Here is a 27,984-nt window from a genome sequence, read left to right on the forward strand (position 1 = left end):
TGCGGTCCCCGCAGCCCCAACCCGCACGCCAGCTCGATTGTTTAACCAGCTTCCTCTCTCCACCTCACCTTAGTTTGCCGGCTTTCTTTTTCAGCGACCGGAACGCTTTCAAAAGAGCCGCGCATGCGCGGCTTCTCAGTATTCAATCTTCTGCTCTGACCCAACCGGAAACAGGAAGTTGCAGCAGAGCAGAAGATTGAACTTTGAGCAGCCGCGCATGCGCGGCTCTTTGAAAGCATGCCGGTCGCCGAAAAAGAAAGCCGGCAAACTAAAGAGAGCTGGAGAGTGGAAGCTGGTTAAACGATCGAGCCGGCGTGCGGGTGGGGGCTGCATGTTCCGGCTCACACAAGGAAGGAGGGGGTGAAAGGGAAAAGTTTCTCTTCCTTGGAAATGTGGAAGGCAGAGTGGGGAGAAGACGCTGGAAGGGAAGAAGATGGGTGCTAGACCAATTGTGGGAGGGGGTGAAGGGAGAGGCACAGTAACAGCAAATGGAAGACGCAGAGAGAAGACACACAGTGGATGGAAGGAATTGAATGAGAAGATGTGGAAAGCAGAAACCAGACAACAAAGGTAGGAAAAAAAAATTATATTTATTTATTTATTTTTTGCTTTAGGATAAAGTAGTATATTAGTTGTGTTGATAAAAATTTATAAACAAAGCCCTGCCAGCTGAACATCTCTTTCTCTAGTTCAGCAGCAGGAACTTTGATTTATAAGAAAGGAATAAGCTAAATATTGCAGTACTAAGGCTTAGATGGATGCTGCGGGGACAGGGATGGCGGTGACGGGGCGGTGCAGTGACGGGGACAGATTTTTTCCCCGTGTCATTCTCTAACTTGACTCTCCCATCCCTTAGTGTTAGGTTCAGTGCCAATAGTTCAGGCTTTGTATCATTGAGGTTTTAAGAAAGTTTTGGACAACTTAAAGCTACATACTTGGTCTGGCTCAGAGATAAACAGAAGCCCTACTGCTACAGTAGCACATTACACCCATGGATTTACTTTCTTCATGTGTGGTATCCGAGATCAGCATCTATTACTAGTTAATGCTATCTGCCTCTAAATATTCTCTAAAGCTACTGTTCTGTCCTTGAACCTTTTCAATGCTAGTAACGGTCCAGCAGCATAAGGTCTTATGGGCTGACGTGTTGCTCTTTTCTTCAGTGTGCTGATTGAGCTGTTCATGTGCTGCAGTAGGCAACAGTCCTAGTGCTAGGTGTAAGGGTAGGGGGGGGAGGGAATTCCCATAATCCTCTCAGAAACTACTATAAAACTAACCTCTTACAGCAAAAAAAGATCTGTGCCTGATTTTAGCCAAAAACTAAAGTTTGGTTGTGTGAATGTGAACCAATGAGAGCCACTGGGGATTAGTGCTGCCCAATTCACCAATTTGAATCAATTCATTTTTTTAAAAACAAAAAAAACCCCCAAGGCTTTCCGATTCACAGACCAACTCTCCTCTCTGCATACCTTCAGGCCTCCTAAAAGCAGGAGCAGCACTGCTCAAAAAGCCTATCCATAAGCACCAGCACTGTGGGTACCCTCAGCTCCACAGCTTTGAGGGGGCTTACGAAAGCCCAGCATGTTTTCTCCTCCCCACCATTGTCCGGCTTGCCCCTGGCTTCCTGGACTTACTTTCAAAACTAATTACAGCCTGAAGCGGATCCCCGGTGATGTAGCGATTCTAGCAGGCTGTCAGCCTCCGCTGCACGTTCCCTCTGCTATGGTCCATCCCAGACTGGGGCGGGACCACAGTAGCGAGAATGTGCAACAGCCGACAGCAGCCAGCTAGAATTGCTACATCACTGACAATCCTCCACAGGCCATAATAAGTTTTGAAAGTGAGACCGGGGAAGCCGGATGATGGTGGAGAGAAGGGGGAAATGTCTGCCTTCAGGGGGGGGGGGCCCTGGTGTAGTTATTAGAAGTACAGAGTGAGGGGGGTCCAAAGAGAGGGGCATATGCTGGAGTGGGGGGGGGGGGGTAGCAGGGGAAGAAATAATGGGTCTTAAAACAGGAGAGGGAGAGAGATGGTGGATAATGGAATAGCGGGAGGGGAGGGGAAAGAAAAAGAAGTTGAACCCAAGGGATGGTGTGGAGGGAAGGGGGATTAGTCCTTAGAGAAATGCTGGACTGTGGGGATGGAGACAAAAAAAAATAGGAGAGATGCCAGACCTCCGGGGGAGGGAAGGGGAGGACAAAGATAGAAGATGGATGGTGAGCATGGAGAAAGAAGAAAACGTCAACTGGGCAGGAGACCCTGGCAAGTGCGTTAACAGAAGACAAACAGAAACATGATTTTAATAATGACCAGACAACAAAAAGGTAGAAAAAATAATTTTATTTTCTGTTTTCTGATTATAATATGTCAGATTTGAAATGTGTATCCTGCCAGCGCAGGTGTTAGACAGTGAATGTGAGCTAGGACCTAACAGCGAGAGGAAAAGTCTTTTTTGTTTACACCACAGCGCCAGTGTGGGTGTAAGAGAAGGCAAAGGGGGGTGGGGTGGGTAAAGAGGCTACAAAATAAACATGTCAGGACATTTTCAATAAACACCCACTTGGGCAGGAAAATGGAATAAAAAAAATTTGATTCAATAGGTTGAATCAAATCGAAAAATATTTCCCTGAATTGGGCAGCACTTTTGGAGACTGGGAGCGACCCTCTGCTAAACCCACAGGAGATTATCCTCCAGCCCAGGAACTGCAAGCACATGCTAAGAACTAGGAGAGCCATTTTAACAAGGACTTCTAAACAAGTTTGGTATGTCTAGGTTCCCAAGTAAGTACAGATGTAATTAAAATATCTTCTGCGACAGGAGCATTGAGAATGTTTTTTGTTGTTGGGTTTTTTTTGTTTTTTTAAAAAGGGGGTCATGCTTACCAGCTTTTTATGCTTACCCAAACAAGAGAAATTAAGGTGTCCTTTAATTAAATACAAAATGGGAAACAAGCATGATATAAATTCTTACTAAAATAGGGTAAAGGAGTCCAAACACTGGTCTACACTGTGGACACTATACAAGCCTGATGCATAATCCAGACTAAAGGACAGGACATTGATGGCATGGAATATGAGGACTAGATGCTGTGTAAAATTTAAAAAAAATACCACCCAAACAAACCCCAAGAGCAATACATTTCTCAAATTATTTTCTAAAATATAAACCTCAGTTTATTGTCATATTTCCCTACTAACACTACAAGCGACCAGTACTTGAAAACTTACTACAAGTTCCTTTCTTACAGGATCTAGCTTCTGCACGCCACAAGTTTGATTAAAACACTGTATCTTCATCATAAACAACAGAGGCTGGAAATTCTTTAGAACTGCCCAAATCGTATCCAGAATATATATACTGTATATATAAATAATTTAAATAATAAGAGACCATATTTTACCTCCAAGCAAAAATATCCTCTGTACACATGGACATCAGCTAATGAAAAACTAAAAGCCATAGTGCTTTTACAATGGCTGATTTTGCGCCACATCTGGAGTGATAGCTGATGTCATTTCTCCAGACAGGCTAATAATAAGGAGCTTATCATCCCAAATTTACAGACTTAAAAAATTCCTGCTACAGTTTTTGTATCAAAAGCATTGATTTTGAGCACTCTATTTCCCATAACAACTATTGTGCAAAATTGTAATTTTGTGTGTGTGTGTTTAATGCAGAAAGAGTAGCTAGCTTTCCCACCAATCTTACAATCACTTGTGGTTTAGTGGTGTAGTCTGAGCAGAAGTGATCCTCAGACACTCTTGCCCATGCTAGCTCTACTTGCAAAATGGCTGCCACAACCTCTTGCAACTAGGAATCAATCTTGCTGTCTGACTGCACTACTATAATGCCAGAAATTATAAGATAGGCCTCATGGGGGGCAGGGTGGAAGGCAACTCCTGTTCCAAGACAAACGCACACATTTTTGGCTTGCACTGAAAACGTGGCTCTGGCCGAAACTGAATCTGGCAGAAAAGCTTTTGGGCCAGTTTCAGCAACATAACCAAAACTGAAATTCAGTCTGTCTTTACTCTCCCTTGCCTCTTATTTCTATATTAACTAAAACTAATCATCAGCTAGATTTTGTGTTATAAACACTTAAATAGCAGCCCTAATTATACAAAATTTTAAATTAATTCTTTTGGAAAACAAAAAAACCCCCAGAAAGCCCTCCAAGGCATAGTGAGCACCATCCAGTCCCCAAATCCTTATAAAATTTAGTGTGCTCTAATGATCAGTTACACACATCAAACAGGTTATAGCATAGAACAGAACTATCCATGGGGCACATCATTCTGCCCCAATACACCGCACAACTGGCCCTGGGAAACACTAGCCAAAGAGAACTAGTAAAATCCTGGTGGTTTCAAATCTATAGTGTATGAAAAAGTTAATCTGATTTCTGAAATCAGAAAACCCATACTAAGACTTCATGGAGAGTCAAGCTGGTAATGCTAAGCAATGCCCAGACAGTGCCCCAGCTTCAGTCATCAGCCACAATGGACAAAGCTCTCAGTTCATTCAGTTTAGCCTCATTCTCTTCCTCACGCTGCTCATCCGTCAGGCCTGGTTCATCAATCTGCTCAGTCAGATCTCCAAAGATCTTGTACATTTCAGTATAGAATACGACCTAGAATGGAAAACAAGAAGAAAATAAGCAAAGTATAAGGAGCTTCTGCTAATTCAGGGAAATGCGCATGAGCAGGGGAGACAGTGGGACGTGCATACCCATACAGGTCACTGTGTAAGCCTAGAAGAGGGCTGAAAGGCTGCAAAAAAAAGTTGGGATTTCAGGATCTCTCTAAAGAAAAGGCATGAGATTGAGATGCATGCTATATAGTATGCAGATTTGCATCATGCATATTCATTAGGGATATCTTTGAAATCCCAGTTCCTTCCTCTCTCTCTCAAGGACTGCAAGAGAGTAACACTGAAGTAAGAAGTCCTGTTCTCTAGGGGTCCTGTGAAAGCATTACAGCAGCATTGAGGAGATCCCCCGTCTTTGGGCTACCTGTGAGTGTAGGTGGTGCAGTGAAGAGCTTTCCTGCTTGCTTCTTTGTGATTGCACTAAGTGCTCTCTCCACCTCCCATTCTTTCCCACCCTCTGACAGAGTTTCTCCTTCCTACACAATGACAGCATTTTTCCTAATCTGTGAGTCAGGAACTCTGCCCTTTGCAGCCCACACACTGGGGAGACACTGTGAACAACCCCTGATTCATCCATGAAGTTATGTCGATGCTTTCAGAGAGATCTTTCCTAAAGCTATTCCACAGTATTTGCAGCACCCACATATTGCATTCCTGACACAGCAGATATCTACTGCACCTTGTACATATCCATAAAATCCATTCTATACTCCTATAGTTTCTGGTGCACAATTGCTCTTAACAGGTCTATAACAGTGTATTATGTGGAGACTCGTTTCCTGGTATTGCATTAACTGAGATAAATCTTGTATTTTTTTGCAATGCAAGATTTAGTTGGCATAGAAACAGTTGCTAAGCAACAGTCCGCAGCCTCTTCTCTTAGGAAGAGAGTACTGCTCTGAAATTTGTAGTTTTCAGGTAGTTCACTCCTCCTACCAGTAGAGTGCTATAGGAACAGAGGCTGCAAGACTTTGACCAAGGTCTCAGCTTATGGTCAACTTACAATGAAGAAAGCATGAAAGAGAGATGACAAAGGAGGCAGGCCAGAAGGGAGAACAGTAAAGGGGCAGAGAAATCTGGAGAACAGAAGAGGTCAAATGAGAGAGGAAGGGGAAAGGATGAAGTTGTAGAGGAGAGAGGGAAGGCAGATAATATCAAAGTTTCAAGAATATGAAAAGCCAGCCACAGGTAACAGATCTGAAACGCAGAAGAGGGAAAATGAGCCCAGTACAGGAAGGTTGGAAAATGGTTTTATCTATATATACCTTATCCATTGCTATTACTGTCATCGTAGCTAAACACCGAATCCCACTCATGAAGGCAACGTCCCGTCTCTTTTCCCCTTTTGGTACTGCACAAATACAATATCCATGGAGGTAGTCTCCTACCTCTTGCTCCTCTGGTGCTGCCATCACTTGGCCTAGCGTGGATGCAATCTCCATAGAGGTGGTATCCCACCTTTTTCTCTTTTAGAACTGGTGCAGTATCCATGGAGACTGTATCCTACCTCTCCCTCCGCCTTTCTTCAGCTGCAGCTGAAGGGCAGGAGAAACACAAGAGACTTCTACATTCTTGTTCTATTAATATCTTCCCTTCTGGAGGGCTCAGCAGACTCTAATGGTACCATCCATGCTTTAACCCTCTCTCTGCCAGCAATACTGCATGGTGGGCTTTCTTTAGATAACGTGCTATTCCCCTCCTGCTCTTGGTTTCTCATTGCTAGGTAAAGGGAAAAATTCAACTGTCAGATGGAGCGCTAATTGTACCCTAAAGCTGAAAGGCTTGTACTCTCGCTCTGTATATCTTCCAGTGTTATACTCTACCACTCTTGTATCTGTGTATGGGGAGTCCTTGTTGACTATTAATTCCACTAGTCTAATGTAAGGTATCCAAAGATGACACTTCCAAACTATACAGATTGCACATTAAAGATGCATATTGTGACCAGGTAGGATCCATACCTACCTTGGTCACGGGTGGTTTCCACCAGGGGGAGCCAGAATGAAGCTAGAACTGAGAACCCTCAGAGAAACCTGTATCCAGGTCACCACCGGGGGAGCCAGAGAGATCGGTTCCCTGTTGACTCAGGCAGAGCAGGACGTGTCCCTTCCCTAGAAAAACCAGCAGTCTGGAACAAGCTGGTAGGCAGGATTGGGAGAAAGCTGAGGTCTCTCTCCCATGAGGACCTCACAGGCTCAAGCAGGGGTAATGGCTGTACACTATGGAGATAGAAGAAGCTGGAATACCTCCAGAACTACCAGTACCTGAAGATGAAACTCCCATGGAACTGCAGGGAGAACTGTCTGATGAGGAACTAGCTGTGTTTCCAGAACCGATTGAAGTAGGCTTGTCAACCAGGTGCAAGCCTTAAACTGTGAGTTTTTGAACTCTTTTGGACTCTGCATTTATTTTGTTTAAGAAGCTGAAAGTGCCTTTTTTGTGGGGAGAGATTTTCAAACACCCGGGAGGGATTTTTGAATGCTGTTGTGAGCTTTTGTCAGGTAAACCTAAGGCACTCTCCTATTCCCAGCAGTGCTTTAGAAGCTGCTGGAGGCTTTGCTATTTGGAAACTGTATGTGAGTTTTGGTGCAGCAAAGCAGAAAACTGTATTCTCTTGTGCAACCTGCTAAGGAGCAGGCTGTGAAGGCCCTGTGAGAAAGAAGCTCTGAGGAGAGCAGTATCACAGAGCAAATTACTGACTTTGGTGAGAAAAAAAATTCTGAACTTTTCTCAGAGTTTTCCTTTTGAGTATTTTTTTTCTTTGGATTTTGCAAGTTGCATTATTTGCTTTGTTTTGGCCATTCTGACATTTATTTTGGAGAAGTAAATTTGCTTTATTGCCATTTAAACAACAGTGTTTGTGGTTTTGTTTGAGTTCCTTGAAAATCCTGCAGGGTGACTCCAGTCCGGGTCACACACCAGTTCACTTTTTGTGTATAGCCACTGAGAGCACTGCTGAGTCCCGGCCTAGGGCTGTAGTGTGGCTACAATATATAACAATACATGCGTCTACATAGGCATTCAGAATTAATTCTAGGGCCAATTATGTCCTTTAATTACCCTCACCTTCATTTCCAACACAGATTAGCAATAAAGAACAGTTACTTACCATAATAGGTGTTATCCAGGGACAGCAGGCAGATATTCTCCACATGTGGGTGACGTCATCTACAAAGAAGCAAAGAAGCCAACCCCAGGGAGGCGGGTGGGTTGTGAATATCTGCCTGCTGTCCCTGGATAATACCTGTTAAGGTAAGTAACTGTGCTTTATCCCAGGACAAGCAGGCAGCATATTCTCCACATGTGGGTGACCTCCAAGCTAACCATAAAGGGAAGAGGGAAAGTTGGCAAGTTAGGAGAACATATGACATAACACAGACTGGCCAAACTGGCCATCTCACCTGGAGAAAGTATCCAGACAGTAGTGCGAGGTGAAGGTATGAACCAAGGACCATGTGGCAGCCTTGCAGATCTCCTCAATAAGCGTGGACCTGAGGAAAGCAACAGACGCCGCCATTGCTCTGACTTTATGCCCCGTGACCCTACTCTGCAGCGGGAGACCAGCCTGAGCATAGCAGAAAGAAATACAAGCAGCCAACCAGTTGGACAAGGTGCGCTTGGATACGAGACACCCCAACCGATTCGGATCAAAAGATATGAAGAGTTGAGGAGCAGTCCGATGAGTCCGAGTGCCTTGCAGATAGAAAGCCAACGCCCTCTTACAGTCAAGAGTGTGAAGAGCCGTGGTGGTGGCCAAGATGGCGGCGGTGAGCCATGTGAGTTGAGATCGAGCTCTGGATTGTGAATTTTTCTTCTAATAATGCCTCATACTAAGCTCAAAGGCACAATCCGAATGGGGCCCTTACCTTCGGATTCGTCTACTCCAATGCGCCAGACGCAGCTCGACCTCCTTTTGATATGGGAGTGTGAGGTGCCATGGCGTTGCCCTCTCGGGACTTGGAAGGCACGCCGGGGCCGGAAGTTCCTCTCTCGCCCCCTGACCTCTCTATTCCTCCGTGTCCCACGACAGAGACGTCTGAGTTTGAAGGAAGCCCTGATACCGAAATGGTTTCAGGAGCATTCCTTCATGAGGGAAGCACAGCTGGATTTGGAGCTGCGGTGAAAGGTAAACAGCAAGGAGCTGAGGGTAAAATCACAACTCCCCCGGAGGTCTCCCTTGTGGACGTCTGGACACTGCTCCAGAAAATGGAAGAAACGATCCGAAAATCTACAGAAGAAACAGCAAATTTGGTAGGCAAAGTTGACTCTTTAGTAAAAAGAGTAGATGAAATCAAAAAAGATACAGAATTAAAATTTCAAAAAACGAATGAGGACATTATATCTTTAAAATCAGTTAACGAAACCTTAATAAAAGATAAATTAATGATTCACAAGAAGATAGAACAATTGGAAAATTATAACAGGAGATTAAATCTAAGGATATTGAATTTTCCAAAAACAGTTGATACGTCTCCGGTTGAAATGTTTAGAAATTACCTATCACAGAATTTAAACTTCACACCTGAAATGTTTCCTCTGTTGAATAAAATTTATTATCTTCCAATTTCTTTAAAAAAAAAAAAAAAAAAAGGTGTTGAAGTAATCACAACGGAGCCTCAGACTCAGGCTCCAACTGAATTAGGCAACTTATCAAGAGCTATTGGAATCATCGACGGTGCAAATTGTGGAGAGGGCAACTCTGCTTGCCTCATTTGTTTTTCAACAAGATTTAAATGCAATAATGAAAATGTACTTCAGGAATGCACAGACTCCCTTCATGGGTCAACGGGTTTGGATTTACCCTGATGTTAACAAAGAAACCCAAGAAAGGAGAAAACTTTTTCTTAATATAAGGCAAGAAGTGAAAGATTTGGGAGCAAATTTTCAACTAGTGTACCCATGTAAATGCCTCATTAAATATGTTGGTTTGAAGTACACTTTCTTTGTTCCAGACCATTTCCGGACGTTTCTGGACTTAAAGAAGATTTCCAAGGGTTAGATTGGTCATTAAGTAAATATAGAGGTGTACCCGTTAATGCCTATTAGTTACAATGGTTTTCTTGTTTGGTACATGTCCTTTTTGTTTTGGGGGCCACTCCACCGTAAATTTATGTTGGGGTCTAAGAAGAAGTTATTATTGATGTTAAATTTGGAAAAATATATTTCCTTATATTTTGTTTCCTTTCATTTTACCTAAACAAGCGTTTTTGCTTGTTTTCTATTTCAAAATATAATTCCTTATATTTTGTTTCCTTTCAATTTACCTAAACAAGTGTTTTTGCTTGTTTTCTATTTCAAAATATAATAAATAAATATTAAAAAAAAGAGTGTGTAGAGCCATCTCTCCAGGATGAGAATGGGGCTTAGGAAAAAACACAGGAAGAACAATGGATTAGTTGAGATGAAAATCCGAAACCACCTTAGGCAAGAACATAGGATGGGTGCGGAGAACCACCTTATCATGATGAAAGATGGTGAAAGGCAGATCTGCAACCAAAGCCTGCAGCTCACTGACTCTGTTGACGGCGGGAGGGGACATCAGGAAGGAAAGACTGCAGAACCTTCAGGCACTGCTTGAGGTAAGAAGTAAACGTAAAATTGTAGTTAAGGATGCGGTTCGCCATCATCGAGTTTTGATAAAGGCGGCGACCGAACTTGTCTATCGTCTGGCCCTCTCTGCCCAGGGGGACGGCAGCATAGACCCTGGAGGGTTGGACTTCTTGAGCGAGGACTCGACCACCAGGGACTGGTGGGAGAGCTGCGACTTCTCAAAACCCTTACATGGTACCGTATGGAATCGAGACTCCATCTTGGAAGGGATGGCCAGGATGTCATAAGGCGCTTCCAGATTACGGAGGAAGGTCTGTTTGAGAACCTGATTCAGAGGAAGCCGCAAGGACTCCTTAGGGGGATAAGGCAGCTCCAACTCATCCAGGTATTCCTTGGTGTACCGGACTAGAGATCTAGCTGAAGAGCCCTACCCATGTCCGAGACAAATTTAGCAAAAGAGGAGGTCCAAGACGAAGAAGGGGTCTCGCTAGGTGAGGAGGATCCGGAATGTCGAGCCGCTGGAAAGGAAGGGGACGCTTCACTGGAATAAAGAGCAGGCATGTCCGAGTCCCGGGAGAAGGACAGAGAAGATGCTCGGCTCCGAGGGCACGGAGAGGCAGAGAAGCTCCCACGGCGTCCCCCATTGGGGGAAGAGCCAGGAGTATGAGGAACCGGAGGGGAAACCAACTTCCCCGAGGGCCTCGAGGGAGGGGTCCTCGACCCCGAACCACCCCGACCCAGGGAGACAGACAGGGAGGACCGCCGACGGAAGCAAGAAGTGTGTCGAGACCGCACTGGCTCTCTGAAGCGCCTCGAGGAACGCGGGACAGGAGATCTGCCCCGAGGAGGCGAGTCCCTCGACCTCTTCGAGGGCGGAAGCCTCGAAAGTGTGGACTTCGAGGTATGCTTCGATTGAGGCACACGGGGCGGTGACGCGGGCCTCGAAGTAGCAGGGGATGACCCACTAGAGGAAAGCCGTCGAGACCGTCCACGAGAGGGTGTCGAGCGGGCGCTCAGGCTGGCCATCCGGGGTCGAGTTCGAAGCTGGGACAAGTTGGCTCAGGACCGAGGAGATCTGCATCTGCAGGATGGCCTTCAGCATGTCCTCGAACATCGGCACTGAGACCATTGGATCAGGTCGAGGAGTTGCAGCGGTGCGCTCCAACGAGGGCGACCTCGATGAAGAGTATTCCCGTTGAGTGGAGGCACGCTTTGGAGGAGGTCTGGACGGGGCATGGGCCGTCGTACCTCCCTGAGACCCCGGAGTAGGCTTCTTCGCCAAGGAACCCGAGGGAGGAAGTGGAGACATACCCAGAGCCACAGGTTTCGTCGAGGCAGACGAGGACTTGACAGATGAGGGCAACTTCGACGAAGTGGAGGCCCCCACCAGGGCTGATGTCAGTCCCACTGCCGGATCCATGCCAAACAGTTTGAGGATCCTGGCCCTTCTCCTCCAAAGTGCCCGCGGTTGAAGAGTAGCACAACGCGGGCAGGAGTCCAAACGATGGTCGGCCCCGAGGCACTCAATGCACCAACGGTGGGGGTCATAGATATCATCCAACCACACTGAGTGCACTTTTGGAAACCAGAGACCGGCCGGGACATAGGCCCAAGTGATGCCGCAGCCACGTGAGGCTCACTGGCCAAGTTGGACCCGGAGCCCCGGGTCAATGACAGAAGTCGGAAGAAAAACCGTTTTAAGATTAGAATTTTTTTTTTTTTTAAATGCGCCGCACAACGACTCACCCAAAAATAAAAAAACGAAGTAAGCCATGGTGCAAGAGGCACTCCGATATCGTAGAGCAGAGGAACTGGGCTTCTGCCTTTGCGGAAAATGAAGAACTAAGGCCACGAGGAGGAGACGCGCCCCCTAGCTCAAGCAGGAAGGCACCCGTGCATGCGCGGTACTCTCACAAGCTTGAAGATCTTCAAGCAAGTTTGCTTGCGAGAGTGTCCGATCGGGGCTCCATAGATGACGTCACCCACATGTGGAGAATATGCTGCCTGATTGTCCTGGGATAAGAGGAATGCAAGCTTCTTCAACAAGTGAAAAGTGAGGTCGCCCTCCCCAATCATCCTCTTTTACTCCAGTTAGTATCTACCCTTTACCTCCTTTTCCCCAGCATACCTCCCCTGCCTCTTAAACCCCTCACCCCCAACTTCTGTATCTTGCCTTTCCCTACCCCACATCTTCCTCGTCTGCTTCCATCAGCTGCTGCTGCCATTGCATCTGTCTATCCCCAATTTTCTGTTTCAGCTGTAGAACTATTATTGCTGTTCCTCTCCATGCCTGCCTACAGAAATGTCCATGAATGGAGTAGTAAGCCTAGAGGTTAGAGCACTGGACTGACAACCAGAGAAGCAAGTTTCAATTCTATTGCCGCTCCTTATGAACTTGGGCAAGTCTCTTTACCCTCTATTGCCTCAGATATAAAATTAAATTGTAAGCCCTCTGGGGATAGGAAAATACCTACTATACCTGAATATGGCTCCATCCGGAGCTACTACTTACTCCTGGTGAAATTCTGCATACAGTATTTCAAAATTCTGCAAAGTTTATTTGTAATGTTTTGCGTAGAATTGTACTATCGTGAGGCCTGAAATTCCTTCCTCAGATTTCAGCTCTCTCACTCCAACTGCAGTTCTGTCTCCCTCTAAATCCTATCCCTCTCTCACTTGCACCTTGAATCACCCTCCTTGGCCCTCCATAGTCTGTATATCTTCCAGTGTTATACTCTACCACTCTTGTATCTGTGAATGGAAGGGATTGTGGATTCCTTGTTGACTGTTAACTCCACTAGTCTAATGTAAGGTATCCAAATATGACACTCCCACTCTCCACTAGTTAAGAATCTCTTCCTCTCTCTACCATTTCCCACCACCACTTGTGGATCCAGCATCCATGTCACCTCATTCCGCCCACCACCTCTCTCGCTTGCATCCTGAATCCCTTTCCTACTCCCCATGGTCTGGCATCTCCCTCTTTCTATGGTCAAGCATCTCTTCTTTCTCACCCCCTTTCTGGCCTGGATTTCCTTCTCACCCCTTTTCCCCTCTACTTATGGTTCTCCCCTTCCCCCCCCCCCCACTTGCAGTGCAGCATCGATGTCCTCTCCCATCTACTTGCAATCCAGGATTCATGTCCCCTCCTTCCCCCCCTTTTTGCAGGCTAGGATCTATGTCCCCCTCCTCTCCCCCCACTACTTGCAGTCTAGCATCCATGTCCCTTCTTCTCCTCACCTACTTGTAGTCTAGAATCCATGTCCCCTCTTCTCCTCCCCTACTTGCAGGCCAGGTTCCGTGTCCCCTCTTCTTCCCCCCTACCACTTACACTCCTGCATCCATGTCCTCTCCCCCCACCACAGACCTAGCATCCATGTCCCTGTCCCCTCCTCTCTTGCATGGGTCTGGCCTATCCACCCCTCTGACCGAACCCCCCCTCCCCCTCGTGAGATCAGAAATACTTGCAGGCCTCCCAGAACAGCAGCTGGCCAGCCAAGGCAGTGCTGTGAACAAGCTGCTTGCTGCCGGCCCTGCAAGGGCCTTCCCTCTGCCACTTCATTTATCTACAAGAGATGGAGATGACACAGAGGGATTGTCTGGCCGCAGAGACTGGAAAATGATGATTTAAAAAAAAAAAAAAAAGGTTGAAAAATTGATTTTATTTTAAATTTAGGTGATCGAAATAAGTCAGTTTTGAGAGTTTACTTCTTTCTATTTCTCTAGTGTTTTACTACATGCAGCGTCTGGCATCTTATGGTTTTGTTTGTATATATTAGGACTTTTTTTTAGTTTGTGGTTCTGTATTTGCGTTCTGCATGTGTGATCAAGGCCAGGTGTTCTGGTAGGAATGAATGTTGAAAAGTGTTATTGGTGTCATGGCTCAAAGTAGGAACATATTTGTTGGCACTCCTTCAGCCCTTTTTGACCCAGAACAATCCTTGCTTAAAAATTAGCAAAGACAACTGAATTAGATTCTAGAGAGCGAATGGGGTAGAGATCAGCCATTATGAGGAGAAAAGGCAAGTCTAACATTCTTCTGAAGCTGTAATAGGGGGGGATGACGTAAGTATAGGGGTGGTCTATTGCAGACTCGGGGGCCCAGGGATTTGAAGGTGCTACTTACAAATTGTTTTTAAAAACTAGAATTACTCTTTCAGGTTGGTATGCCCTTAGGAGAGAGTTCAGGTAAACCTAAAAAAAAAAAAAAGGACTGCCAGCATATTTCAAGGTCAGTCATACTCAGGTAGGAGAATTTTCAGTGACCTGGAAGACTATAGGAGAAAAGCATTCTAGAACAGTTAATATAGCAAAGAAACACAGTGCTTTTAAACATATGTATTTTAGTCATATAATGCTGAGTGTTTAAACAGATTATATGTTGGTACTGTCTACCTGCCAATTCGCTTGTTCTATGTAAGCTTTATTTAAAGTACCTTTGTAGTTTTAGTGTCTTAATGGTCTTTTATCTGCCGTCATTTACTGTTACTATGTTAATGGTAACTGACCTCTTTAGAACAGAAAGATAATAACAGGCCACTAGAGGGCAACAGTCTCCATGCCCACTATCCCCCTCTAGTCACAAATTACAAACCCACATGGAAGTGTTTGCATGCCAGACTCACAACTCAAAAACACACAGCACACTGCACGAACACTTACAGTACTCTAGGAATTATTTTATAGATGTCTACCTGCGCTCGAATTAAAGCCTCAAAACTAGGCTTGAAGTAATCAATGCGGCTGTTGTAGAATTTAGGCATTTCCTCTAAGAGCTGTTTGTTTTTGGCTTCAAAGTCCTCTCGAACAGGCCTCAGCTCTTCTCGCACCTGGAACATGGAGGGAAATAGTGGACCATCAAATCAAATGTTTACTCTAGTGGCCTTGCTAAGGAAACAGGAGTATTGCACTCCTCTCCCAAGTCTGTACCTGCACTGGAACATACTAGCCTCCCCCTCAATCCCATCCCTGTACCTGATGTAGTTTGGCCAGAACTGGCCCGGACTTCTCCTTTTCTTCATACTTCTCCAATCTGGACTGTAGACGCTTGTAATCTTGCAGGGACTGCTCCCGCCTCTTTACTGCCATGTTCAGGCTTGGAAATACACTGCTGAATCTGCAGAGAGAGACCTAGATTTTGAGGGGTGTCAGGTCAAAAGCGCTCCGGGACAAAGGCGTGCGCAGACAACTGAGCGCAGCGCGGAGGTGCGCGCTGCACAAAATTGCTGTTTTTACGGCTCCGACGGGGGGGAACCCCCCCACTTTACTTAATAGAGATCGCGCCACGTTGTGGGGGGGTGTGGGGGGTTGTAACCCCCTACATTTTACTGAAAACTTCACTTTTTCCCTGTTTTTAGGGGAAAAGTTAAGTTTACAGTAAAATGTGAAGGGTTACAACCCCCCAAACCCCCCCCAACGCCGGCGCGATCTCTATTAAGTAAACTGGGGGGGCTCCCCAACAAAACCCCCCATCGGAGCCCCTAAAAACTATAATTTTCTTCAGCGCGCGCCTCCGTCTTGCGCTCAGTTGTCGGCGCGCACCTTTGTCTTTCGCCGACTTGTCTATGAACCATTTTGAGGGGTGCAAGCAGCTTCCCAGTACACAGAAAAGGCAGCACATTTATTTAGTTAAAAATTTATATACCTTATATTACCTATACGGTTTACATAATAATAGGCATAAAAATATTAACAAACATACATAGTTCAATTATTGCAGAACAACACTCCTTAAAATATTTTATTTTTTATTTTTATTTATTCAATTTTCTATACCGTTCTCCCAGGGGAGCTCAGAATGGTTTACATGAATTTATTCAGGTACTCAAGCATTTTTCCCTATCTATCTAATGTACCAAAATATGGTCAATAAGCACCAAAAAGTTTTCAAATCAAGTCTGAATAATAGATTCAACTCCAAAAAAGCATTCACAAACAGTCCACTTCTAAATAGGCCATGCACACCTCCTACCCCTAACATACTTAAGCATCCTTATTCACAAACACCTCCCCTATACTCATTGGGATAAGGGTATTAAAAAGATGTATGTATGCACTGACACATACACACAAAAGAGAAAGGGTTTAAGGGACACAAATGCTAAGAATGCACACACAGCTCCAGGGTTGCATGCAGTGGAGGTCCCAAGTCGAATCTCTGCATTTTTCCTAGCTACTAAACAAGGTCAAGGAACACCACAGCAGTCATACAATGAATACATATGCCTGCCAACCATAGCAGCATGACTTTTTCAGGAGAGTCGTTGCAGCCCATTGCTGCACAAGTATACCACATGTTTGCAGTCACTGCTATGACAGTAGGAGAACAAGAGGCCAGTGTGTTGCTTTACCTCGGCAATTACAGCATATAGTGCCATTCACCGATAAGTATGCATGCAGAGAACACACGGGGATGCCAAGAATGGAATTATAGTGAAGAATTAGTCTTGCATATTCCACAGACCATAATTTCTTTATTTTTTTTTTTGTTTGAAACATTTTTATTGAGAAGCAAACACAGCAAAAGCAGCCAAACAAGAGTCAGATACTATAAGGTTAAAAAAAAAAAAAAAAGAGTACAGTGCATTACCCAATTCCCAGAGCATATCTGTAAGGGCCACAAAAAGAAAACGTGACCAATGGAGACAGGGGAGAAACTTCGCCCAAGCAAGGGATACAGCAAAAGCCCAACCATGCCCCATGCATAAAAAAAATCAAAATAGGGGAATGGGAAGAAAAGGAACACCGTCTGTGAGTTTACGCCCATAATTTTATAAAAGTTCATGATTTCTTTCAAAGAATCTACCCAAGTTCTACAGACACCTTTTCTTGCCTTCTCTAAAGAGATTCAAATGTGCGTGCTCCCAACAAGTCATGAATTAGTTCTTCATGCTCAGCACGTGCTGACAGCTCAACGCTCACACATTCTGTGAATATGGACCAACACCCAGAAATTAAAAAGGTATGCTGGGACAATCAACCCAATGGAAAAAAACAGCATGTTGCCAGACAGGAGACCCAAGTTCAAGTCTCGCTCATCGTGCCAGTGAGGAGTGGAGATGTTGCAACAGGTGGCACTCAGTTGTACAACCAGGTGGAATTCAACAATTGCAGTCAGGCCAGGATTAATTCTTCGAGGGCCCCTAGGCACCCAAGTATGCTGGGCCCCCCGGGCCCTGGCCCCACCCGCCCATGCCCCGCCCCTGTCCTGCCCCCATTTATCTGTTTTCTTATTTACTTCTTTATTTCGACTTGTATTTCTTTTTCTTTTATTCAAAACAAATAAAGATTAGCATACCAGTGCACAGTTTTTCTTCTATGCAACCCCCAAACATCTCTGATCAAATCCCCCTTCCTTCCCTTCCCACCTACTTACCCAGGAATTTAACTCTGAACCCTTTCCATGCATATATAAAAGTGTTCAAATATTTGTAAAGCAGTAATACTATCCAAAATATGTCTATATTAATAACCAAGTTTACAACGCCTCTCAACTGCCTCACTCTACTGTAACCCATATGTTCAAAGAAGCGTGGGATGAACACAGAGGATCTAGAATCAGAAAATAATATTAAATATTGAACTAAGGCTAGTACTGGGCAGACTGGCACGGTCTGTATATGGCAGTTTGGGGGAGGATGGGCTGGACAGGGCTTCAATGGCTGGGAGGGTGTAGATGGGCTGCAGTAGGTTTTGACGGAGATTTCGGCAGTTGGAACCCAAGCACAGTACCGGGTAGAGCTTTGGATTATTGCCCAGAAATAGCTTAAAAGAGAAAATTTTAAAAAATTGAAATTGAATCAAGTTGGGCAGACTAGATGGACCATTCAGGTCTTTATCTGCCGTCATCTACTATGTTACTATGTATAACAACCAAATCTAACTCCTCTAGCACGTTCCACTCCATGTATGTTAACTTGCAACGAAACAACAAGGCAAGCAGTCCACCAAAGAATCCAACATGAAACAAAAGAAGATTGGCAGAAAAATAAGGAGATTCAAATCAGGTTAATTCAAGGTGCTCCCAAGAACCATGCCTGATGCATTTTGCCAAACAAGGCTGGTCAACGCTAACAAAAAAAACCATGTCTTTCATACAAACAGAACACAGAAAACACCTTTGCCTATGTAATCACAAACTAACCTCCCCCTTTTACAAAACTGTAGTATGGTTTTTAGCCACGGCCAGCGCAAAAAATGCTCTACAGTTTTGTAAAAGGGGGATAAAATATAAATACGTAGACAAAGGTTAAATAAAATCACCAAGAAGCTGGACTCTGCATACAATGCAACACCACAGAAACAGCGATGTCCCCTAAAGCAAAAAAATAAATAAATATAAATTTTTATTCTACCTTTGTCTTCTCTGGTTTCTGCTCTCCTCATCTTCTTGTCACTCTCTTCTTTTCATCTTCTGTCCTTCTGTGCCTCTTGCAGAAATTGTCTGCCTCTCCCTTCCATCTTTTCTTCTCCCCCCCCACCCATTGGTGTGGCATCCATCTTCTCTTCCCTCCTCCAATGGTCTGGCATATCTCTCTTCTCCTTCCCTCTCCCACATCCCCATGGTCAAGCATTTCACTCTCTTCTCTCCCTTCCTCCCACTTCTATCAGCATCTGCCCCCTTTATCTCCCTTCAACCCAATTCCATCCAGTATCCTTCCCCTTATATCTCTCCCCTTCCTCTGCACACCAATTCCATCAGCCCCTTTTTCTCCTTCCACCACCCTTCCATAACCACCCTGCCCCCTTTCTCTTCCTCCACCACCCTTCCATCCTCCTTTCTCTCTCCCCCACAGCAATACCTCTCCCCACAGCAACACTCCCCCAGCAACGGCAACGGGTCCCCCCGCAGCAGCAATAGCAACACCAACGCGGCCGAATGCATTACAGGAAAGTCCCGCGATGACTGCTTCTACCGGTCCAGTCCCCTCCGACGTCACTTCTTCCAGAGCAAGTAAGTGACGTTGGAGGGGGCTGGACCGGCAGAAGCAGTCATTGTGGGACCTTCCAGTAACACATCTGGCCACAATGCCTTTGCTGTTGCTGCGGGCAGGCGGTCCGTTGCCGTTACTGCGTGGGGGGGGGGGGGGGCTGTTGCCGTTACTGCGTGGGGTGGGGGCCCGTTGCCGTTGAAAAATAGCAAGGTGAGTCGCCCTCCTACAGCGGGCCTCCCTCACAGTTTCGGGCCCTAGGCACGTGCCTACTTGGCCTAGTGATTAATCCAGCCCTGATTGCAGTCCTCTTCCAAAGATGGCAGAGGGAGGAAGTGAAAATACCCTGGTGACCACACATGGGATGACATGGGGTTTCAACTTTCCAGTGCTCCTACTTCTCTACTCTCCAGTAGAAAAGCCAGTTGGGTTGTTAAAGTTCAGGTAAGGATGAAGGCAAGCCAGGTCCAAAAATATGGAAAGAGTTAGCAGAATTCCACTGTAAACAAGGAGTCCTCAAAATGTCCCTTTAATGGAACTAAGACATTGAAAGGGGAGTGAGAAGGGTATTGATTTTAATTAAGGTTAGATTAGAAACTCTCAATTTCTATCTCAGTTAGATATTATGTTTAATACTGCCACAGAGTCAATACCACATATTTACTCTAGCTTACCATTAATACCACATATTTACTCTAGCTTACCATTAATCCTATATAACATGGCAGCTGCTGGATATCAGAATGTGTGAGAGTATCAGAGAGTGTGAGTAAGAGTTATGTGAAAAGAAGGTGGCCTCCAGCCCAGTAGAGGAACCGGAAAGATGTACCATAGAGACAGGAGTGGGAGTCGGATACAATTTTGGGTACCTGGAGTCAGAGGTACCAGAAACTGAGGAGTCTGAGTCGAAGGATTTATCTACCGACTCCCTGCATAGAGAAAGATGTCTCGCCAAAAGGGGAGAGGAGCAAGGATTTCTCCCTGTGCAGAGGTGAGAAATTTCTATTCAAATTGAGCAAACATCAGATATGCTGCTAAAGAGAAATTCTGTTTTAAATCAGACTCTTTTTGGAGCAGTACTGGCCTGAGAACAATTAGCAAAGTTTAAGTCCATTCACTAAATAAGGAGTAAGCTACAGTAAATATGTGGTATTGGCTCTGTGAAACATCAAGCACAACATCTAATTGAGACACAGAGATTGAGTTTTTACATATCTCTTTAATCTGATCTTAAGTAAAATTGTTAATCTGTGTAACTATTAATTTGAACTAAATAAAGGTCACTCTTTAATTCTCAAGCACCTCTCACTAAGTCATAGCATTAAAGGGGTATTCAGGTAATGCCTAATAAGGTATAAACAGATCTTCTAATAGCTCAACTGGGTTCAAAAATAATTTATTTTTACTATATTTAGTTTTATATATCCTATATAATATCTTTAGTTCCCTGCCGCTGTGGTGTGTGATCCGTGGCTGTGTTCCATTTTAGAACCTGGCGGCAGGGAACATTCTGGCCACTCCCCTCCTCCTGCCCTCACCCACCATTTGGAAGCGCAGGCAAGCTCTCTCCCTGCCCACGTCCTCGGCAGGGAACACACCTCCCGCCCTCACTCGCCGCTGCCGCTGATCCTCCTCTTCAGAGCAGCCTGCGATCGTGGCCAGCTGTAAAGAACCTCGTAGGCCGCTCTCCAACCTCAGTAGCACATTCCCTCTGACGCAAAGGATCGCGTCAGAGGAAATGTGCTACCAAGTTGGAGAGCAGCCTGCGAGGTTCGCTAAAGCCGGCCACCACGATCGCAGGCTGCTTTGAAGAGGAGCAGGCCAGAAGATGCCAGGATGGAGGGAGGGTAAGAAGGGGATCAATACCGGGGGAGAGGGAAAGGGAAAGGTGGCTGCTTTGGGGGGGAGGGGTATGCTTGGGAGAGACAGAAGGGGCCATGGAGAGATAGGGAGAGGGAAAGGGGGCTGCTTTGGGGGGGAGATGTGCTGGGGACAGACAGCTTTGCTCTGGGGGGGTAGACAGAAGGGGTCATGGAGGGAGAGGGAAAGGGGGCTGCTTTGGGGGGAGGGGTGTGCTGGGGACAGACAGCTTTGCTCTGGGGGGGGGGAAGACAGAAGAGGGCCATGGAGAGACAGTTAGGGAAAGGGGGCTGCTTTGGGGGGGGTGTGCTGGGGGCAGACAGCTTTGCTCGGGGGTGGGGGGGGGGGGAAGACAGAAGGACACAGACAGCGGCCAAGGAGAGAGAGATAAAGAAACACAGACAGACATCTATTCTAGTACCCGTTAATGTAACGGGCTTAAAGAATGGTGTATATATATATATATATATATATATATATATATATATATATATATATATATATATATATATATATATATATATATATATATATATTAAACATTCATAATTACATTTTAATAACTTAAAGAACTAACAGACTTCCACTCATTCCCCAGAAAACACTGACAAACTTCATTCATTCCCTCCATACAGTCACTGAATGGTGTCGATGCATCCCTGACCTTGGCCTATTACAAAGTGGCAAAGTCTGATGGTGAATAGCCTGCTATACACATGCTCTCTGTGCTTCTAAGTATAGGCTGCCAAACAAATTCAGATGGGTGAGACACATACTGAAGGAGAGAATGAATATTAACAAGTGAGATTTGCAAAAGCAGAACTAAATGAGAGCAAGGAAGGGAAGATTGAAAGGGAGAAATAAAGGATAGAATAGAAATTACACCAGATTAAATAATAAACAAGTGAAAGCAAAATTTTGCATCTGGGAATTAAAGTTGGTTTTATAGACAGTAAAGCAAACACCTGGATCGGTAGCATGGAATATTGCTACACCTTGGGTTTTGGCCAGGTACTAGGGACCTGGATTGGTTACCGTGAGAATAGGCTACTAGGCAATTTTTACTGTTATATCTCCGAGCGGCACAATTATTTTCACAAGTCATGAGTGGCTGCCTGAAACTTCTCCTCTGATGCAACCGGAAACAGGAAGTTGCATCAGAGGAGAAGTTTCAGAACAGCTGTACGTGTCTTGAGAAAAGGCTCCGGCCGCTCAGAGACAGAACAATGAAAATCACCAGTGAAGGTGAGGGGAAGGAGGGAGGGAGATGCCCGGACCATGGCGATCAGGAGGGAGGGGCCTGCTGGACCTCGCAAAGGGCGCTGAAGGGAAGTGGAGAGAGAGGGGGAGGGGAGAGAGGAACAGACCCCGAAGGGAAGTGGGGAGGAGAAAGGAAAAGACGCTGTAAGGAAGTGGGGGAGGGAGAAGCAGACGCTGCATGTTAGTGGGTAGGAAAGAGGTGAGAAGATGCTGAAGGAAAGTGGAGAGGGGAGAGAGTAGAACAGACGCTGAAAGGAAGTGGGGAGGGAAGCACATACTTAATGGAAGGAGAGGATAAAGAAAACAGGGCACATGCTGGATTGGGGAAGATAGATACCAGATCTGAGGGGAGGAAAGGAGGAGAGAGATGCTAAAAACCACCTGGGGGAGGGAAGGGAAGAAGGCAGAGATGCCAGACTATTGGGGGGGAGCAGAGGGAAGAAAATGGGTGACAGACCAATGGGGGGGTGAGGTGGAGGAAGTGATGGAAGGGAGAGGTGGACAGTTTCTGGTAGAGGCATACAAACAGAGCAGATGCCTGAATCGGGTTGCCAGAGCGAAGGAGAAGGAGGCAGCGTGCTCGGGTAGCTTGACAGAGAGGGAGAGTCGGAGACAAAGAGTTCTGCACAGGGGAAGGAGGCAGGAAGAAGCACAGGACTCGGGGAAGCGGCGAGAGTACGCTCCGCCCACCCCCACCGCGTCAGAGGCAGCGTCGGACTCCCCCTTGAAAGGGGGCGGAGCCAACGCGGAGAGCATTGAATCGGGTTGCCAGAGCGAAGGAGAAGGAGGCAGCGTGCTCAGGTAGCTTGACAGAGAGGGAGAGTCGGAGACAAAGAGTTCTGCACAGGGGAAGGAGGCAGGAAGAAGCACAGGACTCGGGGAAGCGGCGAGAGTACGCTCCGCCCACCCCCACCGCGTCAGAGGCAGCGTCGGACTCCCCCTTGAAAGGGGGCGGAGCCAACGCGGAGAGCATTGAATCGGGTTGCCAGAGCGAAGGAGAAGGAGGCAGGGTGCTCGGGTAGCTTGACAGAGAGGGAGAGTCGGAGACAAAGAGTTCTGCACAGGGGAAGGAGGCAGGAAGAAGCACAGGACTCGGGGAAGCGGCGAGAGTACGCTCCGCCCACCCCCACCGCGTCAGAGGCAGCGTCGGACTCCCCCTTGAAAGGGGGCGGAGTCAACGGCGTGCAGCCGTTCGGCGCGCAGCGAAGGTGAGCAGCAAAGGCGCTCGCCTTAGCGAGAGCGCCTTTGCGAAGGGCCTTTGAGAAGGGACAAGTCAACGGAGTAAGACAGAAGGGTAAAGAAGCGACAAGTACAGAAGGAAAGCACAGAAGGTAAGAGAGAGACAGACACAAAGGGCCAAGCCGTTCACACAAGTATACCAAGCAGGGAGAGAGTGAGAGAGAGGACCCCAGCAGCAGGTAGAGAGAGAGAGAGAGACACCAGCATAGAGAGAGAAGACATCAGCACAGAGAGAGAGACAGAGAAGACACCACCAACAGGCAGTGAGCGAGAGGACACCAGAGACAGTTAGAGAGAGAAAGAGAGGGCACCAGCACAGAGAGAGAGAGTCAGGGAGGACACCAGCAGCAGATAGGGAGAGAGAAAGGACACAAAGCGGACACAAGTCACAAGTAATCTCAAGTCACAAGTAATCTCAACTAATATCCTAAAGTAGGAACAACAATGGAAGCAGAAGGAAGCCAGAAGATGAGCTTTCCAGTGTTCTGCACGGACTGTCATATGTATGACTATCTCCCCTCGGGGAGACAGTCATATGTATGCAGTCGGTGTCAGGAACTGAAAAGCTTGAAGAAGGAAGTCAAGCGACTAGAGGACAGGATACAGGAGATCAAAGGATTTCACACCACGGAGAGACACATTGAGGAGGAAGTCAGGGAGCTCGAGAGATTCATTGAAGAGGCATACAGGACGAAGGTGGAAGAGAACGAACTTCAGATGAAAGAAGAAGCTACACGGATACCAACATGCATGGGAGAGCAAGAAGAAGATTACCTCAAGGATGACACCCACAGAGGACTACCGCAAGAGGGGGAGAATTTGGCTAGTCGAGGCCCAGAAGAAGAAAGAGTGAAGCACTTTGAGGACATTGACCTGAGACCGAAGCGAAAATTGAAGAAGGGAAAGTCAGCGATCCTAGTGGGAGACTCGATCCTTAGGCATGTGGACAGCCACATAGCAGGAGGGAGAGAGGACCGACTGGTGGCCTGCCTTCCGGGAGCAAGAACCAAGGACATCGTGGACAAAATTGGAATGATCCTGGAAGGGGCGGAGACAGAAGAGACAGCTGTAGTGATCCACATCGGGACGAACGATGTCAGCAAGAGAGACTACAAAAGAAGCACGCTGTTAGAACAATTCAAGATTCTGGGAAGGAAGCTGAGGATGAGGGCCCAGAAGATAGTGTTCTCAGAGATCCTACCAGTACCGAGGGCAGATGTGAAAAGACAAGAGGAACTACAATCAATAAATACGTGGATGAGGAGATGGTGTGAGGAAGAAGGATTCCACTTCGTGAGGAACAGGAAAGATGGACTGCACCTCAGCGCAGCAGGAACTAGACTCCTAGCAAACAACGTCAAGAGAGGAATAGAACAGGCTTTAAACTAAGAAGAAGGGGAAAGCCGACAGTTGACCAAGGGTCGACGATTCGGAAGACGGTATCCTGCGAAGATACTGAGGGGAAAAATGGCTGGGAAGAAACAAGGGACAGATTGCAGGGGTCGACGAACCCAGAAGAAGTGGTTACAATGTCTGCAGCAAAAGAGAAGAAAATATGGACCGAAGCACAGGGAAAGGAAAGGAGGACAGCAAAATACCAGGATCTAAAGTGCATATATGCTAATGCAAGGAGCCTAAGAAACAAAATGGGGGAACTAGAAGCCTTGGCCAACACAGAAGACATCGACATCATTGGAATCTCTGAAACATGGTGGAATGAGGAAAGCAAATGGGATACAGCACTACCGGGATACAAGCTCTATCGCCAGGACAGATCAGGACAAAAAGGAGGTGGAATAGCCCTATACATAAAAGAAGGCATACCATCCACAAAAATGGACACAGCAGAGACGGCCAGCAAGCTGGAATCTCTATGGATCAAAATACCGGGAAGGAAAGGGCCTGAAATAAAGATGGGCCTATTTTATCGCCCACCCGGGCAAACCAGAGATATCGATGAGGAAGCCGAGATGAAGCGAGAATGCAAAAGCGGCAACACGGTTATTATAGGAGACTTCAACTACCCTGGGATAGACTGGAGTCTTGGAAGCTCGAAATGCACTAGGGAGACAAAATTCCTGGAAGCTACACAGGATTGCTTCATGGAACAGCTTGTTAGAGAACCGACGAGAGGAAATGCCACTCTGGATCTAATCCTAAATGGGTTAAGGGGACCTGCAAAGGAAGTAGAAGTAGTGGGACCGTTGGGAAACAGCGATCATAATATGATCAAGTTCAAGGTTGAGGTAGGAGTGTCAAAAGGCAAGAGATCCATTGCGACAACCTTTAACTTCAGGAAGGAAAACTACGAAGCAATGAGGGAATTGGTAAGGAAAAAACTTAGGAACACTTCCAAAACATGGCTAACGGTAAATCATGCCTGGTCCTTCTTCAGGGACATGGTGAGCGAGGTGCAAAATCTGTATATCCCCAGATTCAGGAAGGGGTGCAAAAAGAATCGAACAAAAGACCCGGCGTGGATAACCAAAACAGTGAAGGAAGCGATAGGCAATAAGAAAAATTCATTCAAGAAATGGAAAAAGGACAAAACTGAGGGGAACTGGAAAGAGCACAAGAAGCATCAAAAAGAATGTCACCGTGAGGTTCGGAAAGCCAAAAGAGAGTATGAAGAGAGGCTAGCCAGGGAAGCAAGAAATTTCAAACCATTCTTCAGATATGTTAAAGGGAAGCAGCCGGCTAGAGAGGAAGTGGGACCGCTGGACGACGGAGACAGGAAGGGAGTGGTGAAGGAGGAGAAGGTAGTGGCAGAAAGGCTTAACATGTTCTTCTCGTCTGTATTTACAAACGAAAACACGTCCAACATACCGGATCCTGAGCAATTCTTCAACGGAAGTCAAGCAGAAAAATTAACATCCATAGAAGTGAGCCTTGAGGACGTTCATAGGCAGATAGAAAAACTAAAAACTGACAAATCCCCGGGTCCGGATGGCATACATCCTAGGGTTCTGAAGGAATTAAAGGAGGAGATAGCAGAACTACTGCAGCAAATTTGCAACTTATCCCTGAAAACAGGCGAGATCCCGGAAGATTGGAAGATAGCCAACGTTACGCCCATCTTTAAAAAGGGATCAAGAGGTGACCCGGGAAACTACAGGCCTGACTTCGGTTCCAGGGAAAATGGCAGAAGCACTGATAAAAGAAAACATCGATCAACATTTTGAAAAACATGAACTTCTGATAACCAGCCAGCATGGTTTCTGCAAGGGAAGATCGTGCCTAACAAACTTATTGCACTTCTTCGAAGGAATCAACAAACGGATGGACAAAGGAGACCCCATATATGGTAAAATTATGGTCATACCTGTTAATTTTCTTTCCTTTAGAAGCAGCAGATGAATCCAGAGACTAGTGGGTATAGCTCACATCGACCAGCAGGTGGAGATAGAGAACTGATTAACAGTTGGCCTTAAAGCCTGGTGTTCCTTCTGTTGATTCAGTTATGCACTTTGCCCAAGCATCCCGAAAGGAGAATGAGCAGCCACAAACTCCATTCCAGTAAAAAATGTGTCTTTCGCTTCTGAATACCAGTGATATTTTCTCTCTTTTTTCATTTTAATTGATTTGATTTGATTTTTTTTTTTTTTTTTCAGTCATGAACGAATACACTTACCAACTATAGCCCCGGCTACCCTAATGACATAACCACCCTACACACAGCCCGTGCACTTGGGGAGGGGCTCTGGATTCATCTGCTGCTTCTAAAGGAAAGAAAATTAACAGGTATGACCATAATTTTACCTTCCATAGCAAAGCAGCAGATGAATCCAGAGACTAGTGGGATGTAGCAAAGCAAACTCAAACTGGGTGGGACGCCAATGCCGCCTCTGCCAGCACTGCTGCGCCAAAACTCGCCTCTGAACGGGCCGCTACATCTAACCGATAATGCTTTGAAAAAGTATTCCCTGACGACCAAGTGGCCGCCCGGCAAATCTCCTCTAATGACATCCCCCCGGACTCCGCCCAAGATGTAGCCAAAGCCCGAGTGGAATGAGCATGAAGGTGCTCCGGTACCTTCTTCCCTGACAACACATACGCCGAAGCAATAGTGTCCTTGACCCAACGCGCAATGGACGCTTTAGACGCCGCCATCCCTTTGTTTTTACCCGCGAACGCGACAAAGAGATGGTCCGACCGGCGAAAATCATTCGTCACCTCCAAATAATGGAGAAGCATACGGCGTACATCCAGTAGCCGTACCGACAAAAAACGCTTCCCCCAATCATCCTTCCTGAAGGATGGCAGGAACAAACACTGGTTCACATGAAAGGACGAAATAACCTTAGGCAGGAAGGACGGCACCGTACGCACCGTCACCCCAGCCTCCGAGAAACGCAAAAAGGGTTCCCTGCAAGAAAGCGCTTGCAGCTCCGATACTCGCCTTGCAGAAGCCATCGCCACCAAAAAAACTGTCTTTAGTGTGACATCTTTTAACGTGGCCGCTGACAGGGGCTCAAAAGGTGCCCCCTGCAATTTCCC

General features: G+C 46.2%; 1 protein-coding gene across 4 annotated transcripts in view; it reads right to left on the bottom strand.

Annotated features, from left to right (window-relative positions):
• Positions 1-2,516: 2,516 nt before the first annotated feature.
• BIN3 (bridging integrator 3) overlaps positions 2,517-27,984 on the bottom strand; it is an 89,240-nt gene continuing 63,772 nt past the window's right edge. For all 4 annotated transcript variants that reach the window (XM_033949532.1, XM_033949530.1, XM_033949529.1 and 1 more), the window contains 3 exons: positions 15,173-15,314; positions 14,893-15,027; positions 2,517-4,631 (listed from right to left, as the gene is read on the bottom strand). In XM_033949532.1, coding sequence (XP_033805423.1) covers positions 4,485-4,631; positions 14,893-15,027; positions 15,173-15,314 — 424 coding nt within the window. In that variant the 3' untranslated portion in view covers positions 2,517-4,484. The remainder of the gene's footprint in view (positions 4,632-14,892; positions 15,028-15,172; positions 15,315-27,984) is intronic.

This window comes from Geotrypetes seraphini, chromosome 6 (genome assembly GCF_902459505.1).
Source record: "Geotrypetes seraphini chromosome 6, aGeoSer1.1, whole genome shotgun sequence".
NCBI lineage: Eukaryota > Metazoa > Chordata > Amphibia > Gymnophiona > Dermophiidae > Geotrypetes > Geotrypetes seraphini.